The sequence below is a fragment of the Dreissena polymorpha genome, chromosome 5, assembly GCF_020536995.1.
Source record: "Dreissena polymorpha isolate Duluth1 chromosome 5, UMN_Dpol_1.0, whole genome shotgun sequence".
NCBI lineage: Eukaryota > Metazoa > Mollusca > Bivalvia > Myida > Dreissenidae > Dreissena > Dreissena polymorpha.
In genome coordinates, this window is record NC_068359.1 from 52,347,917 (window position 1) to 52,371,706 (window position 23,790).

The 23,790-nt window shown below is 34.3% G+C and overlaps 1 protein-coding gene across 1 annotated transcript in view; it reads left to right on the forward strand.

The window, feature by feature from the left end:
- Window positions 1-23,790, forward strand: part of LOC127831224 (uncharacterized) — a 76,770-nt gene that overhangs the window by 16,690 nt on the left and 36,290 nt on the right. The window contains exons 3-6 of the mRNA XM_052356210.1: window positions 5,137-5,202; window positions 11,992-12,188; window positions 13,640-13,801; window positions 21,431-21,508. Coding sequence (XP_052212170.1) covers window positions 5,137-5,202; window positions 11,992-12,188; window positions 13,640-13,801; window positions 21,431-21,508 — 503 coding nt within the window. The remainder of the gene's footprint in view (window positions 1-5,136; window positions 5,203-11,991; window positions 12,189-13,639; window positions 13,802-21,430; window positions 21,509-23,790) is intronic.

The following is a 23,790-nucleotide window of genomic DNA, read 5'->3' on the forward strand; positions in this document are numbered from 1 at the left end:
GGTTCCCGCACTGAAAGGGTTATATGAGGCAGCCATGACTTTAGGAAAGTTTGAAGGTAGTTTGATTAAATTGGACTTTTGAGCATTATTTTTTTAAGTACAATTTCTTTTATCCTACACATTCTACACGTTCAGGATAACTGATTAAATTAAAATGTGTCCAGTTAACATAATTATTTTGTGAGCAAAATGTATGTACACCAGTGGAAGTTCTTAAAATGGATTATACAGATTTGGGGAAACATGGGTTATTTAGCATGTGGGTAGTTTACATTAAAATAAGCAAGATTGGATAAAATTTACTATTAAGTCAAGAACTGTTTGTTAACATAGAGTATGTCAACAATATTTGACTAGAGACCTGGAGTGTCATTGGTTTATTTAAATGCATGAGATAAGTTTGACGCAAAGGCCTGACAGTAGGTTTTTGCCTCAGTGTAAATCTAGGATTTAGTTTTGTCCTTTGGCAAAGATGGTTATAGTAAGATGTCAGCTATTTTCTGTTGCCATGGTTAAACTGACTGAACATTAAACAAAGTTGTCACCCTCACCCTGTAGTAACACTGGTGTTCCTCATATTCTTGCCTCTTTCAGGCAGTCCATCTGTTAAAAATAATTGCTGCAAGTAACTGGAAAAGTATTGCTGCTTATGGGATGAAACTTTGTTAAGATATTTGTGTTAAGATATTTATCAGCATGTTAACTTTTTGAACTCCAGTAATTCATTTAATTGTTGTTCAGTATTGAGAAGAGACAAAAATGGCATCTATATCCAACTTTATGGCTACAACAAACACAAATGTTTTGCATAAGTGGTGTTCAGAGATTTAGATGTAGGACTGCTCATCTTTATCCCTTTGCATGCTGGGTAATTTGTCTTCTGCTAAAATGTCGTCTGCTGAATTTCTAAAATTAGCATTTTCTTCGATTTTTTTCAAAGAACACTATCAGAATAGCAAACAGTTTGGATCCTGATGAGACGCCACGTTCTGTGGCGTCTCATCTGGATCCAAACTGTTTGCAAAGGCCTTCAAAATCCGGTTCCCGCACTGAAAGGGTTATATGAGGCAGCCATGACTTTAGGAAAGTTTGAAGGTAGTTTGATTAAATTGGACTTTTGAGCATTATTTTTTTAAGTACAATTTCTTTTATCCTACACATTCTACACGTTCAGGATAACTGATTAAATTAAAATGTGTCCAGTTAACATAATTATTTTGTGAGCAAAATGTATGTACACCAGTGGAAGTTCTTAAAATGGATTATACAGATTTGGGGAAACATGGGTTATTTAGCATGTGGGTAGTTTACATTAAAATAAGCAAGATTGGATAAAATTTACTATTAAGTCAAGAACTGTTTGTTAACATAGAGTATGTCAACAATATTTGACTAGAGACCTGGAGTGTCATTGGTTTATTTAAATGCATGAGATAAGTTTGACGCAAAGGCCTGACAGTAGGTTTTTGCCTCAGTGTAAATCTAGGATTTAGTTTTGTCCTTTGGCAAAGATGGTTATAGTAAGATGTCAGCTATTTTCTGTTGCCATGGTTAAACTGACTGAACATTATACAAAGTTGTCACCCTCACCCTGTAGTAACACTGGTGTTCCTCATATTCTTGCCTCTTTCAGGCAGTCCATCTGTTAAAAATAATTGCTGCAAGTAACTGGAAAAGTATTGCTGCTTATGGGATGAAACTTTGTTTAAGAAATAATTCGTGTACGTTATAGTTTGTTGTCGAATAACCCACGGCCGGAAGTTTAGATGCGTAGGGATTAAATCACGAGTGCGAAGCACGAGTGATTTGAAACCACGTATTTAAACTTCCGGCCGTGGGTTATTCGACAACAAACTATAACGTACACGAATTATTTCGATTCTAACACGATTTTTACTAAAGATTTATAGAATGTATCTTATTTTTCTTGCATACTATTTTATGTGAAGCTCCGCCCATAAAAAATAGCTTTCGGCTGTTCTGTCGATCAGATCTCCGCCCTCAATAACAGCCAAACTGGATGGAAAAAACCCATTTCATTTCTCACGTTTGGTTTACTAAGAACAACAGCAACTTGCGTAAACTAACATGTTTTCACTAACACAAGAGTGTTAAATCTACAAGAAAACAACTCCGATTCGAACTTCAGCCATTTTAGTATCGAAGCAGCAGACTAACACCGTGGGAAATTGGGTCAATTTTACGCATTCTGTTCATAGCGTAGTAGTTTGTCACGTGACTTTCATTCATAAAATACCGGATTATTACGCTGGTGGAAAATGTATCGGCATGTTTTGTTTTGCTCAGCGCGTGCTTTCAGTGTATAAGCTCCGCCCATAAGTTATTGCAGAATAACCCACGCTTGATTTCCTTCTTTGTCTATAGAAAACAAGTCAAGTGCCGTGTTAGAATAAGATATTTGTGTTAAGATATTTATCAGCATGTTAACTTTTTGAACTCCAGTAATTCATTTAATTGTTGTTCAGTAATTTGAGAAGAGACAAAAATGGCATCTATATCCAACTTTATGGCTACAACAAACACAAATGTTTTGCATAAAAGTATGATTGGAAAGTTTATTTAAAGTCTATCCCATGAAACAGAAAGCTGATTTGTTTTGACTAATGGGAAAAGACTTGTATTAATTTTTTTAAATAGTACCACCATTGTTTCCTTAATGAGTGAAACCATAGTCATAAGCACTTAAATATGATGAGGTCAAGTGTTTTCTTGGCTAGAACAATTAAGGGATTAGGTTTGGTTTGGAGTGTGCTGCATTGAAGAAGTTGAATATTCTTCAAAAGTGTATTCTAAGTACATTTATCAAGTTTATTGATTGCAATCATTGGCTTTTGGTTATTTGGAGTGGGAAGCATTTTTTAAGTACTAACATTCACAAGTTTAGGACTTGAGAAAGTGAATATGAAATGACTATCGGGTGACCATTTCAAGGGATAGGTTACATAATGCATGATGATCCAAATCGGGGTTAGTTCCATTCCACAGAGCAATAAGGACCATGTGTCTTGTTCTGAGAAAACTGGGCTTAATTCATGTGCGTAAAGTGTCTTCCCAGATTAGCCTGTGCACTTTCCGCTTTAATGGTATTTTTAGTTTCAACGAAGTCCCTCCTTACCAAAAAATCAAGTTTAGGCGGAAAGTGTCGTCCCTGATTAGCCTGTTCGGACTGCACAGGCTAATCTGGGACGACACTTTACGCACATGCATTATGACCAGCTTTCACAGAACAAGACACATATTTCAATATAAATTCCTTTTTTACTTAAACTTTCTTCTTGTTCAAATTGTAACTGGTGGTTATATAAACCATTGAAAAGAGTTTGGAGACAAAAATGCCAGTTTTTGTACTGTCATACTCTTTGATATGAAGGCACATTTAGCAGATTTGTTGAAAACTTTGATTTTGGACAGTATTTGATTTATCATGGCTAATCAAAGATATGTATCCTAACTATTAACAAACGGGTAACTCTTGAACAAGGTAACGGGCTCTATAGTGTTTATTGTTTTTATATGCAGCCACATATCTGAAGAGGTAAAGCTAAATGTGACTTACCATATTTGTGTCCCACAACTTTTAAGTTGGACTACAAGTTAATTTTTTATCAAGCATGTCTCAGGGCATCACAAATCATAAATCATAAACTTGGTTTGGTATGGGGAGTTTGTCAGAGATTGGTTATACATTCAAAGATCATTTGTAACCCTGGTAAAAGCTTTAATAATTAAAGAGGAAATATAATATTTAAGTGTTATTTCTTTCGCTGCAACTGGTACAAGTGTTTTCTTCACTTGGAAGAGTGTGCCTCATGTTATAGGTTCATTGTGATTTTGGAAACATTGGAAGTTATTTGCTTAAAAAATTATAATAATTATTCTGATATTTTTTGCTGTTTTAAATGTGATGATGTTAACTCTTTCAGTGCTGGAACCATATTTTGAAGGCCTTTGCAAACAGTTTGGATCCAGATGAGACGTCACAAAACATGGCGTCTCATCAGGATCCAAACTGTTTGCTATTCTGATAGTATTCTTTGAACAAATATCGCAGAAAATTCTTTTTTTAGAAATTCAGCAGACGACATTTTAGCAGACGACAAATTTCCCAGCATGCAAATGTTTAAGTTGTGTGGAGGTCTCTAAAGCAAAGAAATGATCTATTTATAACGTAAAAAATCTATGAAAGTTCACATTTTAGTTCTATTTGTCTTCACAGGAGAATAAGTAAGAACCAATTTGATAAACTTAACTGTGCTTAAATGTACTGGATGAATTACATTTCAATGGTCTAAATAGTGTTCTTTTGTGGTATGATATTGTAAGTATGGCAATGATTGAATAATTGTTCATATGTGTGACTGTTGTGCATTTGCTTTATGTGTGTTGTTTGTTATCAATCTGTTAAGTCAGAGACCAAAAATGAAACTCTGTTTACTTTAAAACTGTGACGTGACATTTAAGAAGATTTGAATGACACTGCTTCGTTGTTTTAAACCTCCACCAACAAAAGGTGGCTGGATATAGATTTGGCGTTGTCCATCCTTCCATACATCATTCCGTCCATCTGTCATTCCTTCCATCCATCTTTTCAAAATTTTGAAATAAGCGGGAGATATCAATTGAACAAAGTGCTTGTTTTTTAAGTTTGGTTTATTCATGTGACTGTGGTTAACAATATCATTATGAATTTTAATAAAATTATTAACACAAACTGTGCTGACAAGGTGATTTTATTAATAACTATATGCATAAGATGTCAGAAGGACATGAAAGGATTGCATTATGCACCATTATGTGATGATTTACGATGGTTTATGCAGCATAATGAGATGAATTATGATGTTTTATGCAGTACAATATTATGATTTTTTCCTTTTAAAACATATATCAGTCCTTTTAATGACTTAACTGTATGAAAGTGTAAACTTAGTATGTACCTAAGTCACCAATTTATCACTTAATTTATCTTGCTGTGTAATTTAATCACCTAAATGAAGCCAACAAATCATCTACACCCTTCCATTTCCCCTCAACCCGCTCCTTTGGTAAAATATAGTATATTATATGATATATATAACTTTCATATTCAGTCATGCTCATGGTCGTGTGTTTCAGATAAGGGCAATGGTAACCATGGTTCAATGTCGCACCATGGGCAATTTGATGATCCACACAAAGGAGGTGAGTCCATGATTTCTTTAGTAACGTTGTGGGAAAACTTGACTAAAGTGTGTTGTCCCATTTTAATATCCTGTGCAGATTGCACAGGCTAATTAGAGATGACACTTTATACATAGACTATTTTTTTCTTTAGAATAGACTTCCTTTAAGCAAAAAATTACATACCGTAAAGCGTTGTGTATAACGCGCGTTTATGTATAACGCGCATCTACTTTTTGAAGCAAAAAAATTGGGAAAAAAAAATGAGGGAAAATTTCTGTACCATAGTCTCACTGAAAATCATTTTATTTACATTGCCGACCTCACGTGTTATTTTATTGTTTCAATAATTACTTATCTTAAAGACGATAACGATAAAGAAACTTGTTTGTGTGTGTGTTTTAAAAAAGATGTATTACGCGTAAATGTTTTGATTTAAATGAATTATGCATGAAATGCACAATTTCCATGAGGATACCATCGAGCTTTTCATCATAAGTCTCTGAAGTAACTGTCCACAATTTTATCGTGGAGGAGTACATATGGCACGCCTGAACCACAAAAATGAGAAAAACTAAGTTTAAGTTACTTAAACTAGGTTTTTCTCTACTTAAATTCAATTTAAGTTACTTAATTCGAATTAACGCTGCTTAAAATGAATTTAAGTAGTTTTTGTGGTTCCCGCGGCGTTAACGCTAATTAAAACACCGAAAATGCATTAACGGTGCTTAATGGTAATTTTCTTACTTAAGTTGAATTAATTCAGCTTAACAAGGATTTTCTCTATCAATTGTACTATTTTCAATTAAGTTGCGTTAAAATAGGTTTTTCTACTTAAAATATGTTTTTAGTTACACGAATTCAACTTTAGTAAGGAATTTTACTTAAGTTGTAAAGTCGAATTGTTTTGATTGGTCAGTTAATGATCCGGAAGACCTAAGCCAATCAGAAACATATATATAATTAAGTTGGATTCGGTGACACGATATAATCTTTAATTTCTACCTGGGACATATAATATAGTCCCAGTTTCTACATACAAGCTGGTATGACTACTCGTATACAAGACAAGTTATTACTACAGGTAAATGCGATATGACCCGGAAATATATAGACGGGCGGATCGTTTTTGATGTTTATTGCATAGTTAATGACTGTCAGCAAAATTTGATGATGAAAGGGTGTTTTGAATGTTATTCCAGACTAAAACAAATTTTAGCTGACTTAAGATTCTAATCCAAATTTATAATATCTGTATTTTTTGCTCGTACCACATGGCAATCTTTTTCTTCCGACCTCGGGCATGAATTTATTAACAAACCTGACAACCAATCAAAACGCTTGTTTCATATGCTTATTTTCGGACGCGAGTTTTGACTTAACGATAATTAATAATTCAACTTAAGTAAAAATTTTATTACTTAAGTAATAATTAAATACAATTAACGATGCGAAAGCACTTAAATTAATTTTAAGCAGCGTTAAATGCAATTTAAGTAACTTAACGGTAATAAAAATCAATTTTTGTTGTTCGGGCGCACTTAACGAGTTAAACTAAGTTTTTCTCTGCTTAATTCATTTTTCTCACATAAATAGAAAATAACTCTTCTTAACTACTTAATGCATTTAGTAGCGTTAATTCGAATTAAGTTACTTAAATTGAGTTTAAGTAGTGAAAAACTAAGTTTAAGTTACTTAAACTTAGTTTTTCTCTTTTTTGTGGTTCAGGCGTGCCATAAGTACACATTACGGACCGATTAGTGTGCTTGGTATAACTAAGACACTGACATTTTGATTGGTATTGGCACAGGGTTATTCATGCATGACTAATTCACAACGGCGCATTTTATTTACATTTCCCATCTCACGCCCTGTTTTGGAGCGTCTATAATTGACAGGAGACTTTAACGACTCAAACTTCTGAACACCATTACTGACATTACCGGCGACAAACAAACAATGGAGGTGTGAAGCCGTTTGCCGGTTCGCATGTTTTGATAATAGCCCAGCTACACAAAACTTAACAGGTGACGCAAATTGCTCGATGATCACAACCCCAATCTTGACAAGACGTATGAAAACGTGTAAACAAACACAACATCAATTTTATTAACACATTTGAAATGCAAGAAAAATAATAATGAATATAACAGGGAAGACCTTGCCGACACACTATTGTAAATCGACAAGTGCCCCCAAATAAATTGTGTAACCCTTGTACAGTAGGGTATAATATTGTGGGAAAAAACAATAAAGTTTAAATAAAAATTGCTTCCTTGTTTTTCATTTTCTTCTTTAAATTTATTTGATTTCAATGCTCTGTAGGCCACGACTTTTTTTTTTATTGGTTTACAAAAATTATTTTGAAAATGGTCCATCGGGCGGTCGAAAAAAAAAAAAAAAAAAACATTAGAAAAAAAAGTTAATGCTAATAACATCAGAACAAAGACAACATATCTTTTATAACCTAAACACAGAGACAAAAAATCAAATTATGCAATGAAACACATCTATATCTTCAAATGAAATGAGTCCTAACAGCACCTTATGTAACATCAGGCAATTTTAAACACTCCATTACATGACATGCGTTCTTCTCCCATTAAAACGAAAAACTGCGCTTCATTTCCATAATTGGATGCGCACCATTACGCAATGCGATGCCCGTTGCATAAATCTTATATAAGATAAACTACTCATACACAAATTACCCGGTATGTGTTTGCTCTTACTCGACTTATGAGATCGTACATGAAAAAAAAAATCGAGGTAGATCGATCCATGCGTCGTCGCGGTAATGTTTGTCAAAGTTGTTGTTGTCATGAAAACTCGTTGATTTACAACGCAAAACGTCTTATTTGAACTGACGCGAATTAATTTAATCATATTTGTCAACTTCGCTTTTGCTTTATTTTGATAATTTAATCCAAAGTTTAATGTTAGCAAGTGTTTTTTTTACTGGAATTGTAAACAAGGAGTCAGTTAAAGTCTTCCGAAAATGTGCAGTCTGTGTGAATTGACAGTTTGACGTCATCAAAGGAAAGCCGCTTTCTGTCGGAAGCAATAAAGCGACAAATTTCGCGCCGAAAAAAATGGCTTCCTTTGTCTAGCAATCAACATGCCGAACCAATCGTTTGTTTGTTTCTCAATTGACCTTTCGACAGCCGATTGATTGACAGGCTTATTAACCAATCAGATTACAGCATAGATTAGGCCCGTTACTATCCGCCATTTTGTCCGTCAAACTCGCCGTTGTCCGGCACATAAGCTTATACGTAATTCTGTGTTTTAAACAAAGAAAATGGTTGAAAGGTGCTGTTATGGCACTTGTTATTCAGACACAAGGTATCCAGAACGGTTAAAAGATGGAAGTACGTTTTTTCCGTTCCCTCAACCGGGTACTAATCTTGAAAAATTCAAACGTTGGATTCGTCTTTGTGGTCGTCCACACGAACAGCTTAATCTCAACATATTAAGCGATCGCCCGAAAGCAAAACACAGTCGTTATAATAAGATACTACGCGAAAATAGAAAATGTAAGTTTTGCAACGGACACGTTATAAAAAAGAGTATAACTTTGTACTTGTTTATCCTCTATATAGACAAATTAGAAAGGAACATTTAAAACCATTTTTCAAAGGTGGCCAACGTTAAATAAATTTGACATTCTAATGCAGTCGGCAAATAAATAAGACATTATAAACTTTGCTAGATTTTTTTAATGCTAATGAAATCGTAATAATAAAGACAATCAGTTATTATTTTTAATAATATCACATAGAATAAAACATTTTTGATTTCTGTCGGTTTAAGTCTTCCAAATTTAATGTTAGTTAAGAAACTATTTTCAAATGCGCAAGTAATTATCAATAGGGGCCAATAAGTGTCATTTTACACCATATGTGGGCTTTCTACTAATCCGTTATCAAAACAGATGCCGCAAACCGTGAATGACCCTTTGAAAACCCGGTCTGATTAGCGAGTTTTTTTGTACATGAAAATTCTTTCAACTTTTTATATTTTAAACATTGCAGAAGATAGTTTTCGAGGAAATAATAATATATAATAATATATTGTGTATGTTACTTTTTTGACGACTTTGACTTTGTTATACGATTATAACAATGCGCATGGGTCATTTTGACCAAACGCATTGTAGATATGTGTTATATCGGATTTCAATAAAAACGTTCTTCGTCTTCTATTAAAATAAATTTACTTACCTGTGCCACATTTGCGATGTTGCCATCGGTTGCAAAAATTAACGGCTTTTAATTAAAAAACTGAAACATCTATTACTCAAGGAAAAATATTGTGACTAACGAACAATTCATACTGTATGCGATAATTGGCGATAATTTTGCCGACTTTGATGATAAATTTAACGGCTTTTAAGTAGACTAATAAAAAAGTTTTGACTATTTAATAGATATGATAATTATATTCAGCACCACTATTCAATGATAATAAAAACTATTGTATGGCCTTTCTGGTATACCATGAGGCCTTTTTGGTTCACTTATGCGGCCGATTCGCGTAGCCATTTTTATGACGGACTTCGGCGGAGTGACCCCCCTTGAAATCGGTGGGCGTGGCTTCACTCTCGCTGTCGAAAGGTCAATTGCAATCCTCCAATTTAATAAAAGCACATGCATAGCTCCGCCTTCGAATCTTTTGCAGAGAACGGAGGCGGAGTTTAACGGTTAATTGAGCTAGTGTTTTACACAAGTTGAGTTCCGATTTGCCGAAATTACTCGGCCCTAAGCATTGAAACGACAAATACATTTATCAATGATTTTCCGAGATATACCGATTTGTTCCGATTTCCAAACTTTCTGTACAGTTCCTATAAACTATGGCGGACGTGTTTACAAAATTCCTAAACACATATATCGTAAATAATGGCAGTGTTTTATTGGATTATTTATACTTATTATCAAATACTATCGGGTTTGTTTAATATAATTAACATGTTAAACAATATAGTTGCGTCACAGACACGGAAATAAATTTTGATGGGGTCGACATTTGACTGACGCTGATTTTCTTATTGTCTGTAATTTTTACCCGAAATAAATTTTGAGAAGTGCCCATAAAAGGACTGGTACATAATGTGTCACATTGAAAAATATCCCGATCTCTGCAATATATGTGAACCAATCGTTGATTGTACTTACTTGATTTTATTCGCAACCGTACTCAAACCGGATCGTTTTTTTTCTCATTTCGCTCATTTTGAAGTGCGGTCGGGAATAAAATATTAAAAAAAAAGACGATTTTCCGATTTTATTTTTTTCCCATTTTCCAAAAATTAGGGTCGGCGGTTTTGTAAACCAAGAAATATAAAAGTCGTGGCCGTACATACCTGAAAAAGGTAGAAAATATTAATGTTAACTTTATAACGTTTGTCCATCTATATTCAGATCGTAAATATAACACAATTATTAACATAGTTAGATCGTAAATATAACACAATTATTAACATAGTTACGGTTAAAACAACGGGGAACAGAATGATGCGAGTTACCGTAACTGGATAACTGACAGGGAAAAAATGTCTTGGCATGATTGTAGTTGTGCATAACGTGCATCAAGTTTTTAAAATTAAATTTGGGGGTAAAAATGTGCGCCTTATACACAACGTTTTACGGTAAACAGACTGCACTTCCTAATCTTGGACAACAAATTACACACAGCATTAAGCCCTGATTTTCCAGAGCAAAGCTGAAGTGATTTCTTTATTATGACTCTTGCCTTAACCCATTATTTTATGCCTAGCGTCTAGAAAAAAGGCCTTGGCAAACAGTGTAGACCCTAATGAGACGCCGCATGATGCAGCGTCTCATCTGGGTGTACGCTGTTTGCTGAAAGGAATTACTGTAAGACATATTCTAAATATAGAAATAAATATACTAGACATCCCTAATTTTGGAAAAAAATTGATCCAGTTTCAAAGGATGGGAGAGTCCACTAGGCATAAATGGGTTAAATGGCGATGTGGTAAAATGGTAAATTGCTAATGTTGGAGGCCTTAAGGCAGGTTGATAAATAGACCACTTTTTTCCTCTCTTTACGCCATTTTTGGTTGACATTATTTGATTCGTTTTAACCCTTTGCATGCTGGGAAATTTGTCGTATGCTAAAATGTCGTCTGCTAAATTTGTAAACTTAGCATTTTCTTTGATTTTTTTCAAAGAATACTATCAGAATAGCAAACAGTTTGGATCCTGAGAGCCACCACGTTCTGTTTGCAATTATAAAGGCCTTCAAAATTTAGTTCCAGCACTGAAAGAGTTAATAAAGCTCAAGTTCTCATAGTTTATAATGTATGCTGGCTCATAGCTTTTTCTTGATCTCCAGCCACAATAAAACAACTCAGCCTGTAAAAAATAGATTGCAAATGAGTTTGCTGAATAAGCTATATTCCAGAGAATGTAGAATTTAAGTAACTCACAATATTTATAAAATGTAATTACAGCAATTAAATACTTAAAACGTTTAGATTTCAAATGCTTACAATATTTACTTTGGGAATGTTTGCCTTGCTGTGTGAAAACAGGATTTAATACATGTGTGTAAAGTGTCCTCCCAGATAAGCCTGTGCAGTCCGCACAGGCTAATCAAGGATGACACTTTCTGCAAAAACTAGATTTTCACAAGACTTCCTTTAAAAAAAATACAATAAAAGGGCAAGTGTGGTACTTGATTAGCCTGTGCAGGATGACACAGGCCAGGTTGGAAGAACAATTCATTCAAATGCATTTAACACTGTTTTCTATGAGCAAGCCTCATTTGCATTTTCTTCCACAGCTATTCCTGCAGTCACAGAAGAGCAACTAGGGGATGTTACTCCGTTTGCACTTCCACATTCTTATGACTCTGACTCCAACATCAGTGATTTCTCTGACTCGACTTTCGACTCGTTTGATGAGCCAGAACATGATGAGGGCAGCGTAGAGTTTGACCCCAACAAACCGTTGCCAGCAGAACCTAAAAAAAATCATCAGGTAACAAAATTTGCTGAAATGTTCTATAAAGTGTTTTATTCTTGTTGGATAAAATTTATTATTTGTTTTTGTATATGTAATGACTTTTTAAGTGGGGACAGTCATTGGTCTAGTGGTAGGATGCTGGTCTAGGGATCGGAAGGTCCCTGGTTCAAATCCAGCTGGGGGCACTGGATTTTTTCTGAGCAAAAAATTAATCCCATGCTTGCTCCTCTCTACCCAGGTGTATAAGTGGGTACCTATGAGGGAAATAAGTCAATGTACCGTGGCTGCTTTCGGCGCCATATGTTAACGGAGGACTCAAATCCCAGTGATCATGGGATAAATGTCAAAGTTGATTGAATCATAGTGAGTAATCAGACTATAAAAGCAAAGCATGCCCTTAACTGACATGTATGGTAAATTAGATGATTTCTGATTTTAGATAAAAAAGGACTTTGCAGCAGTGTTTTCCTTTAATTCCTGGATTGATACACCCACAAAATCAAGAAATATTACTGTCAAATGCATAATAATTATTTTAAAGGGACTGTCAACCAAGACGATGAAGAAAAGAAAAGTTGTTAAATACTGTGTTTTTTTACAATTATTAGTTTATATTGATTAAAATATCACGATTGGTATATTACATTACTTGAAAAAAGTTGTTAAGTTTTCATATTTTCAGTATATTTGGTAATAAATTTTACTGGGTATGTCTACCAGGTAACTACCAGTTACCTATAAATAACGCCAGTAGATTGATCATAATCTACACGTGGTAAAACCAGGAATGCAAATTGTGCATGCGTAGTGAATTGTATATATTTTATATATAAAATGATCAATCTACTTGCGTTATTTATAGTGTGTAAATCGTTATGTCACCTATTTTTGCAATGTACTTTCGATTTTACATCGAGAAATTTTATTACCGAAAATACTGAAAATATGAACTTTTTTCAAGTAATGTAATTTACCAGTCGTGAGATTTTAATCAATATAAACTAACAATTGTAAAAAAATACGGTATTTTAGAACTTTTCTTTTTTGGTCATTCGTGGTTGACAGTCCCTTTAAAATGTATGTTTCATAGGTGCTATTAAAGGACTGCCTGCAAGGCTGTTTGTTGACAATTTTCTAGAGCAAACCTTACAAAACCAGCAAAAAACTAAAAATAAGAAAACTATAATTATAATTATAATAATGATTATCAGGTAACACATCACCTTGTTTTGCATTATTCATATTTTGCAATTATAATTTGATCATGTAATGCTGCATAGTTGGGACCATCTACATTTGGCATGCAAACTACATTATGGGCATTTTTCTAAGAAGAAGGTCAAACGGATACCGCAACAAACTTACTGTAAATGTCATCCGTTTTGACAATAATAGTTTTATAATAAATATTTAGTAGTAAATAATAATAAATTTTAATAAAAATAATTATAATTCAACAATACTAGATCAAGGACCTGGCGACCGCACTACTTCCAATAAACAAGAAGAAGGAAACATTTGATGACCCCATTGCCCCGGGCCGGACCCTGCTACAGCGGGTGGAGCCCCGCCGCTCAAGAGAGATACCCATGCTGCCCGAGACCCAAGAAAACTTGACCCCAGAGAAGGTCAGTCAGTGTTTCACCATTTTGGGAATCTGGCTTGGGCTTTTTAAATTTGGAAAATTCATGTTGGTTTGTTTAAAATTGGGAAGTTGGTGTTGTGTTTTTTTTGCTTGTTCTTTAAAATTTAGGATAGACATGTTTTCAGTATGATATTTTCTAAGGTTCAAAGAGCTGAAAAACATTAAAGGTTGCAGTTTATTTACTACAAAATGGGCAATTTTAGGCAGTCATTTTGGAAAAATATATCGGGAATATGGCCCAAGTTTGGCCAAAATTTCAACACACAAAATCACTGTTAGGTGTTGTTACTCAAAGGACTGACAGTTAGTTTCATTCCGTGGACTTCCCTTCTCGAAAAAGTGCACGAAATGCGCTTTTAATGCGCATTTAATGCACATTTAATGCGCATTAAATGCGCATGTTATTGGCACCGTATTTTTTGCTAAACAAGTGCATTTTATTCTGTTAAAAAAAAACACTTTTTACTAGTGTGTTTATACATATAAGTGTATTTTTTCCACGAAATAATACACTAAAGTGCGTTTATTATGATAAAAGTGCGCTTAAGTTTATTTTTAAGCGCATTTATACACTTGAGTGTATTTTAAGACATACAAATAATACACTTCATGGTCAAAGTAAATTTTTTAATGCGCATTAATACACTCATACAAATAATACACTTCATGGAGTATTCAAAGTGAATTTTTTAAGCGCATTAATACACTTGAGTGCATTTCCAGACATACAAATAAAACACTTCATTGAGTTTTCAAAGTGAATTTTTGTAAGCGCATTAATACACTTGAGTGCATTTCCACTGATACAAATAATACACCTTACAAAATTGAAAGTGAATTTTTTTAAGCGCATTAATACACTTGAGTGCATTCCCAGTCATACAAATAATACACCTTACAGTATTAAAAGTGAATTTTTAAGCGCATTAATACACTTGAGTGCATTTTCAGTCATACAAATGATACACTTTATGAAGTGTTGGAAGTGAATTTTTTAAGCGCATTATTCGCTCAAGTGTACTTTTCATCACTTCAAATTAGTATGCTTAAAAATTTACCAAATTTTTAAAAAATCCCAGCATTTTGAAGCCAGCATTCATTCTTTAAATGAAAGGTTTGTGTAAACACATACATAAAAAACAAAAAGTACAATTCAATAGATAAGTACACACTTTATTAGAATGTTAAACCTTAAAAAACAAAAACAAATGTTACATATCTACATAAGAGAGGATTCAAACGGGCTATTGCCTATCTGGAATTAACAACTTTAAATATCAAGCTCATACCAGTGATTTTTCTCCCCTCTGATTACCGGTTACTGATTAACAGCCAAATACAGGTGGTTTCCGCTTCAAAAATATTAAAGTTTTCCCCTCCTTAAGCTGAAATGTTTTCCCTATCATTTACTAGATATTTATATATATTACATTAATTCCAAATCCCTTTTTAATATGGACAAAAGCAGCACATTCAATTCAATCATATTCTGGATCCTAATATATGATAAATGAACGGTATTCATGAAATTTATATAAATCTATACCTTATTTTTAAGATCTTCCTTTTTTGTTCATTATTGCGCTAAAATATGCCCTTCTGAGAGCCAGTATATACAGGTTGTTTTGAATTTCCTAGGAAAATCACTGCATACATGCTGACAATATTTAGCAGCTTAGCCCCTGTCACTATATTTGTTGTTATACACTGTTCCTTACAAAGAATGCATTCATAAACCACCCTTTATAGAGCAGTTCACCAGCTGATCAGGTCTGAATACTACTGTCATGGTCTGTGAGGCGCATCTCGTGCATGATCTCATTTGATATAAGGACTCAGGCCCGTACCCAGGCACTGGGCCCAGGGGCCCGGGCCCCCCCCCCCCCAGCTGGCTGTCGAGTAATGATTTTTTAATAACGGGCCTACTGCAAATTTTCTCACATGAAAGGGCCCACAGTACACTTCCCTGCAATACAAATGCGCAGATGTGTTTTATTGCCCCTGATACACAAGGGGATTAGCGCTAATTTACTTGCCAGTGGAGATAAGACCCTAGGCTATGTTTTCTTATCACCTTGTACACACATCCCCGATCTGTCAATTACCCATTGTGCTCAATGCTTCATCTTTTGATGGTGGGTGTTACACGTCTTTTGATTGGACAAAGAAAGAGAAACAGCGAATGGATGGAACTGATACAGAAGGTCGTAGGTCTGAACGATAATAGTGTTTTCTCTTTTAAATTCAAACCTCCTCTAGAGTCATAGCTTATTAAACATTTCTGTGAAAACTGTGTGTAGATGATAAACATTTTATAATGAATTTCCTTTGAAACTTTATATAGAGGAGGTTTGATTTCAAAGAGAAAATACTAGTAGGTTATATGTCAGTTACTGACACATAACCATAGTAGTATTTTGTCTTTGAAATCAAACCTCCTCTACAGTCATAATTTATGTTACATTTCATAATAAAGGTTTTTTAGTTTCAAAAGTTGCTTTTACTTCTTCATAAAGTGCTATACATTTCTGAAATCTAAAGCTTTAAACATGCGTGTGAATTTCACACCAAGGGGCCGTCAATAAAGCATGTCATGCCTTTTTGACCATTTTTACCCCTCCCCCCTCCGCATGTCACAATCTGTTACAAAATCTTGGACCCCCCCCCCTAAAGTACGTCACAAACTCACACTTTCGAACATTTTTTTTATTAATACTTTATTCAAATTTAATCTAAAACACAATTCACTTTTAAACCGTATTAAAATGTCACTTACCGGTAAAAGAACTTTCACATTACAGGCTTTTATAACTGTAGGGTTGTTACGATGGGCAGTATGAATATTTATCCACGTGTTAACCTTTAATAAAAACGAAATTATAATTTAGATTGTCTTTCAAACCTTTACTTACTAAAAATGGAACAGTCCAATAAATTATTTCGTCATTGAAATATGTGTGGAGGTTGTGCCTATTGAATAAGCCGGCCCAGCCAAGTTGCTTATTAAACATTTGAACAACAGAATCAGGAGATACGCAATTCGTCTTATTTCGACATAAAACTAATTCAAATGTTTCACAAAGTTTTGAAAATTATTTTAAATGCTACTAAAGAAATAAAAAATAAATTAGACATTTTTTAAAATAAATGTGTGACATCACACATGGCCTGACCCCCTCCCCCATGTCACAAACTGTCACACTTTCTTACCCACCCTCCCCTTACCTGGAGATTGACATGAGATGGACGGCCCGTAATGGTTAAAGCTTTAGACTCCAGAAAGATGCTGATTTACTTGTTATATATCCATAAATTCATAAAACAACATAATGTTTCTATATGCACAAAAGTTCACCTTGAACAATGCCTAATAAAAAAAATCTATTCGGGAGGGGCAACCCCTCCCGCACCCTTCCCGTTTGGGCCCCCCCAGTCAAAATTTCCTGGGTACGGCCCTGGGTCCTGAAGGATATTTTATAATGTAAGTGTTAAATATTGCTGTTATGGTAATCTTGTTCAACAGTTGCTATAAATATCATAAATTTAAATCAAAACAAGTTTGTTGGCTTGTTGTTTTTGTTTGTTTATTTTTGCAATTTTAATCTCGTGATCATATGTGACTTAACGCTTTTCATAAATTAAATAATTTAAAGAAATAACGTTTGGTAGAAAATACTGTTTATAAATGTACTAATATATGTGGTCTCCTTTGGCTGTGTGAACTGGTCGGAAGTGTGACGTCTTTAAAATGCAATAACCTTTATTATATAGTTTTACCTTTCAACAAATCCATCTTTTCTTGGTCAAGGACAAGCTACAGGGCGTGGTTTCCCACTCCTGTTCCCCTCAAGTTGGCCTGCTCGTGCAGGGTAAAACCTGGTCTAAATGTCCATACATCAGGTAGTCCCCCTTTTGCTCCCTTTTTTGGCAGGCGATGATGCACATTCTGTCCAATGGATCTTCCGATCAATGTAAATTTCACCTTGGGGTTTAACCTTCAAATATAAAATATAAAAGTTCTTATTAAATATGGGGGAAAGAATTAATGACAAGAAATAGGTATAAATAAATTTTAAGATGACAATAACCATAAAATACAGCCATAATAATTCAAATGGTGTTTTTTTCCTTAAAATTGCATTACATTTACTTATCCATTTACATTTCCCAGTGACAATACATAAATATGATAATGATCATAATTAATTAAATTAAAAAGAGATGCAGAAATGAAAATACAAACCTGTTACAGCTGTTCTTCAGTATTCCAAAAAAACGGCAGTTGTTGAACTATGAGACCATATCACTTTAACCACCCACTTTGAATTTTCTTTGCAACAAACTTATTGTTGATATACACATTGTTTACAAAAAACAACTTTCTGTGCTCCAAATAACTTGCTGAGCTCCAACCAATCAAAAGTGGTTTGTTTTAAAATAGATGGTGCCATAACCAATCAAAAGTCTATAAACACCCCTTTGTTTGGGCTAGATGGAGCACTGATAGGGATTAGTGTTTATGATGCTAATGGATCTCTTATCTGATCCTGATTTTATCTGATATTTATTGAATAATAATAATATTGAATAATACACAGCACACTTAGCACATTATATTTAATTGTTAATATTTCAATATAACTTACTGAATGGTGTTAGCAAATAATAATAATATTATAAAAATTATTTAAATTGTCTTTTAAAATGTCTGTTAATAGTCAATGTGGTAGACATTAATTGAATTGGGGTTAAACATCAGTGTAAGAAAGTTCAAATACTTATTTTTTATGTTGTGGAGATATAATTGATTCTGGCACCCCACATAATATTTTTGACACTTTCATTATTTTTAATTAGTTACCCACAGCCTGATTTAGTTGTACTTTTCCCTTTAAAAGCTGCTCTACTGATTCACATATTTTATGAGCAGACAAATTGCAACAATAAGACCATAAACATTATGTGAAGATAAAAAAGAATTCAGTACAATCCTCCTATTAAACACTATATCTCTGTCCTTTAACTTCAGTTAGTTGCTATAGTGTTGCTCTTTTTTATGAAGATGCACTAAAACTACACTTGTACAGAAAGAATATTTTTTTTGCAAATCAGAAGATACACCAATATGCACAAAAAATGCACTTCATTAAAAAAAATGCACTTATTGCATAAAAAGATGCACTTTGTCTACAGAAGATACACTAAAAGTACAGTAAAATACACTTAAAGATAATGAAAATACAGAAAAAATGCACTTTAGTTCACTTAATTATGAAAAAAGTGCAGAAAAAATACACTTTTTGGTAAAAATGCAGAAAAAATACACTTTTTAAAGCGTATTTTGTTAAAAAGTGCATTTTATTTTGAGAAGGGTTTGTATTAAGGGTAATGGTTAGGGTTAGGGGTTTTCTGGACAGTAGAGAAGCTCCTACACTTAAATTTTTTTTTTTTTTTTTTAATTATGAGCTATTGTCATCACCTTGGCGTCTGCGTCAGCGTCCAGTTAAGTTTTGTGTTTAGGTCGACTTTTCTCATAAAGTATCAAAGCTATTGCATTCAAACTTGGTACACTTACTAACTATCATGAAGGGACTGGGCAGGCAAAGTTAGATAACTCTGGCGTGCAACTTGTTTATCATGCAACATTCATTCATTCATTGTCCCATATGTAAAAGAGTCATTTGTTTCCAGTAACATCGCAAAGAAAGTAGGCTGGATAGGTGTGTTTACCTTTGAACTGTGCTCTGTGAAAAGCGGGTTTAATGCATGTGCATAACCTGTCGTCTCAGATTAGCCTGTGCAGTCCGCATAGGCTTATCAGGGACAACACTTCCGCCTTAACTTAATTTTTGCTAAGAAGAGACTTTCTTTGAACAAAAAATATCATGAGCATGGAAAGTGTTGTCCCTTATAAGCCTGTGAGGACTGCACAGGCTAATATAGGACAACACTTTATGCACATGCATTAAACCCCCTTTTCACAGAGCTTGAACCTTTTGTTTTTGTTTAGCTGTTAATATGATTACCAATTTAATAGTAATATGCAATTACATGCAGAAAATTTATCAATTTCTATTTCACATTTTGAGGTAATTTGAGTGTGTTAAAAGTTAATTTAATTCATGTTATAAAATAAAGGAAAGAGATCGCAAACATATGCGTTATTTAGTTGAATGTAGCCAAGAATTCTCAACCTGGAATACCTAACACAAGTTTAGGGTGGCTCAAAACATGAATGTTAGACAGTTTAGTTGAAACAAAGAACAGTTACTTTTTATGCCTTATTGTAAGAAGTTGCACAGGTGCAATATTTTTGCAAGCGACAGTAGAAAATAATTGAAATTGTTATTTCTCCTTTTCAACATAGGATTTCTATAACATGATTGTAATAACTTGTTACAAATTGCTACATATTATGATATGCAGCAATGGGAGGGTGTGTGCTGTTAATTTGGTACAACTTGTCACCTGTAACAATCTCTTTTAAATATTTCATATGTATGATATTTCAAGGGATCTTTTCACGCTTTGGTAAATTGACAAAATTGAAAAAAGTTGTTTCAGATTCGCAAATTTTCGTTTTAGTTATGATATTTGTGAGGAAACAGTAATACTGAACATTTACCATGGTCTAATATAGCCATTAATTGCATCCTTTGACGATTTTAAAACCTAAAAATTATAAAGCGTTGCAACGCGAAACGATTGAATAATTTGGAGAGTTCTGTTTTTGTCGTTAAATTTTGTGAAACTACGAAAATTGCTTATATAAGGTATAAAATACGTCAAGTATGTGTACTTGGCGGAATAGCTCAGTAGGCTAAAGCGTTTTTACTTCAGGACTCTAGCAGGACTCCAGGGGTCACTGGTTCGAAACCTGCTCCGGGCAATGTTCTTTTCCTTTTTTTAATTTTTTTCTTGATTTTTTACTGGAGCTTTTACGATCCAATGTTTACATTTATCAATATAAAGCATTTAATGAATAAGTTAAAAAATGCCAAAATCTGTGAAAAGGCCCCTTTAAGAGAAACAAATATTTATTGTTGACTCTTTATGAGTATTTCTTTTTGCTCAAATAAATGTATATTTGTTTTTTTAGTAAAAAAAAAGTTTAGTACAGTAGCACTTAAAAGCAATAGTGTACTTAACTAAACTTTATTATTTTCTTCAAATTTCTTGAACATTATTTTTTTCAGATACAAAGTAGATGAACTGAGGATTGGTGCAAGCAACTCTTCATGTATTCATATTGCATGTTTCAGCTGAGGATTGGTGCAAGCAACTCTTCATGTATTCATATTGCATGTTTCAGGTGAGGATTGGTGCAAGCAACTCTTCATGTATTCATATTGCATGTTTCAGCTGAGGATTGGTGCCATCAACTCTTCATGTATTCATATTGCATGTTTCAGGTGAGGATTGGTGCAAGCAACTCTTCATGTATTCATATTGCATGTTTCAGCTGAGGATTGGTGCAAGCAACTCTTCATGTATTCATATTGCATGTTTCAGGTGAGGATTGGTGCAAGCAACTCTTCATGTATTCATATTGCATGTTTCAGCTGAGGATTGGTGCAAGCAACTCTTCATGTATTCATATTGCATGTTTCAGGTCAAACTGAGGGGTGTCTTACAGAACCTGATTGAAAGTGAACTCAGCTACGTGAACTCTCTGGAACGCCTTACTAATGTAAGTAGAGTTTGTACAACGCCTTACTAATGTAAGTAGAGTTTGTACAACGCCTTACTAATGTATGTAGAGTTTGTACGCACAATTTGTAAGTATTGAAGTTGTCATCGTATTCAACAATATTTACAGCTGTGTCACTTCAGTCTGCTAACCTTATCCAACTCAGAAGCTAAGTGAAAATGGCTATGTGCAAACAGCATAAAACCAGGACAGCTTGCAAGTAACTCGCAGGAAAACCACCGGGGATTTTCTGAATTATCGGCCACTTTTTGATTGCAATCAGGGGGTTCCAAATCTATTGAGTTACGATCTGTTTGTAGTCTCCGACTTCACTCTGGGACTTAATTGTCATCTGATCATACTGTATTAAGATTTTTGCATCTTTCAAAAGCTTGTTTTAAATGCAGTTTATTGATATAGAACACATAATCCCGCCCAAAATACACACGACCGGTCGGGCATGTTACTGGGACATTGGCTAGCCCGGACCTAGGTACAGGCAGTGAATGTCGTTTGGACATGCCTTAGTGTTAAGCCCTGTAAAGGGTTAAATACGTATCTAAGTGGTAAAGGGTTAAATACGTATCTAAGTGGTAAAGAGTAAAATACGTATCTAAGTGGTAAAGAGTTAAATAGGCATCTAAGTAGTAAAGTGGTAAATTATTTAGTGTTTTCCTGGGTTAGCTGGTTTGCCAACACTATGTGCACATTATTTAGCCAGTAAACGACATCTTCCCAGCTTGAATCAGAAATAGAAGTAAATTGTGATTGTAATATCTCTAGGCCAGCACTTTACCTTTACCCAGCCAGTATTTTTTAACCCTGCTTCAGTGCCTCATATGTTTATTCTTGGAATGTTCGGTCCAATAATTTATGTTTGTCTGTATAATATTTGATAGTTTACAATAAATGACTTTTGTAGAAACGTTAATTTGCAAATTTCTGATAATGGCAAAAAAAGATATGAATTTGAGTTTGTCATATTAGTCATTTTTGAATGTATTTGTTTTAAATTTGCAGATCAGTAGACCCATAAGAACAATGAAAATTAATGCCCCACATGTGATAATAATTTTACAGTTACATGTTTGTTTGTGTATGAGCTTTGACATTATTTTTGCAGTTAAAAAAATATTCATATTTAATTTGATCTCATCTTTAAAAAAATAGAGTAGTTGAAGAATATTTAGCGGGAGTATACAAATTAAAGCTCACAACTGAGATTTGTTTGATTATAAAACTGCAATCCAATTCAAAAGTTAATTTCTACAAAGGAAAAAATATCATCACAACATTAACTAGAAATGGCGCGGCAGAGGCCGACGCGTATCCCCATGCCACATGTTTGACCCAGGGGGCGCCCCAGGATTGGTAATGGGGCCATGTATAGTTGAGATTGACCGTATTGTCATAAGAGATGTTCAGTATCAATTGGAAGTAAATCGGCGTAGAAATGAAGAAGTTAATGTAAAATAACATAAAACAAGAGATGTGTTTGTCATAAACACAATGCCCCTACTGCGCCGCTTTGATTTTTTTTTTTTTATATATAATTTGGCAGGTTTATTCATTACCTCCCTTTAAAGCTTATTACTTCCCTTGGATTTGTTTTTTTGACCTTTGACCTTGAAGGATGACTTTTACCTTTCACCACTCTTAATGTGCAGATCCATGAGATACACATGTATGCCAGATATCAAGTTGCTATCTTCAATATTGCAAAAGTTATGGCCAATGTTAAAGTACATAAAATAAAAAAATGAGTGAAAATCTCTGACCTGGCCCCACCCCAACACCCATAACTTTTGACCCAGTGGTCAGATCAAAATTCCAAATAGTGCAGGGTCGCACATATGCTCATAGCTACCATGTGTGTAAGTTTCAAGGTTCTAGTGCATATAGTGTAGGAGGAGATAGTGGCCAGGACGGACAGACAGACAGACAGACGGCAGAGATAACTAGAAATGGCGCGGCAGAGGCCGACGCGTATCCCCACGCCGAATGTTTGACCTAGGTGTGCCCCAGGGTTGGTAATGGGGCCATGCATAGCTGAGATTGACCGTATTGTCATAAGAGAAGTTCATCATCAATTAGAAGTGAATTGGTGTAGAAAAGAAGAAGTTATAGTAAAAGGCAATTTTGGGTGGGTGTGGTCTATGTGGGCGGGGCCCCAGGGTTGGTAATGGGGCCATGCATAGTTGAGATTGACCGTATTGTCATAAGAGAGGTTCAGTATCAATTTGAAGTGAATCGGTGTAGAAATGAAGAAATTATAGTAAAAG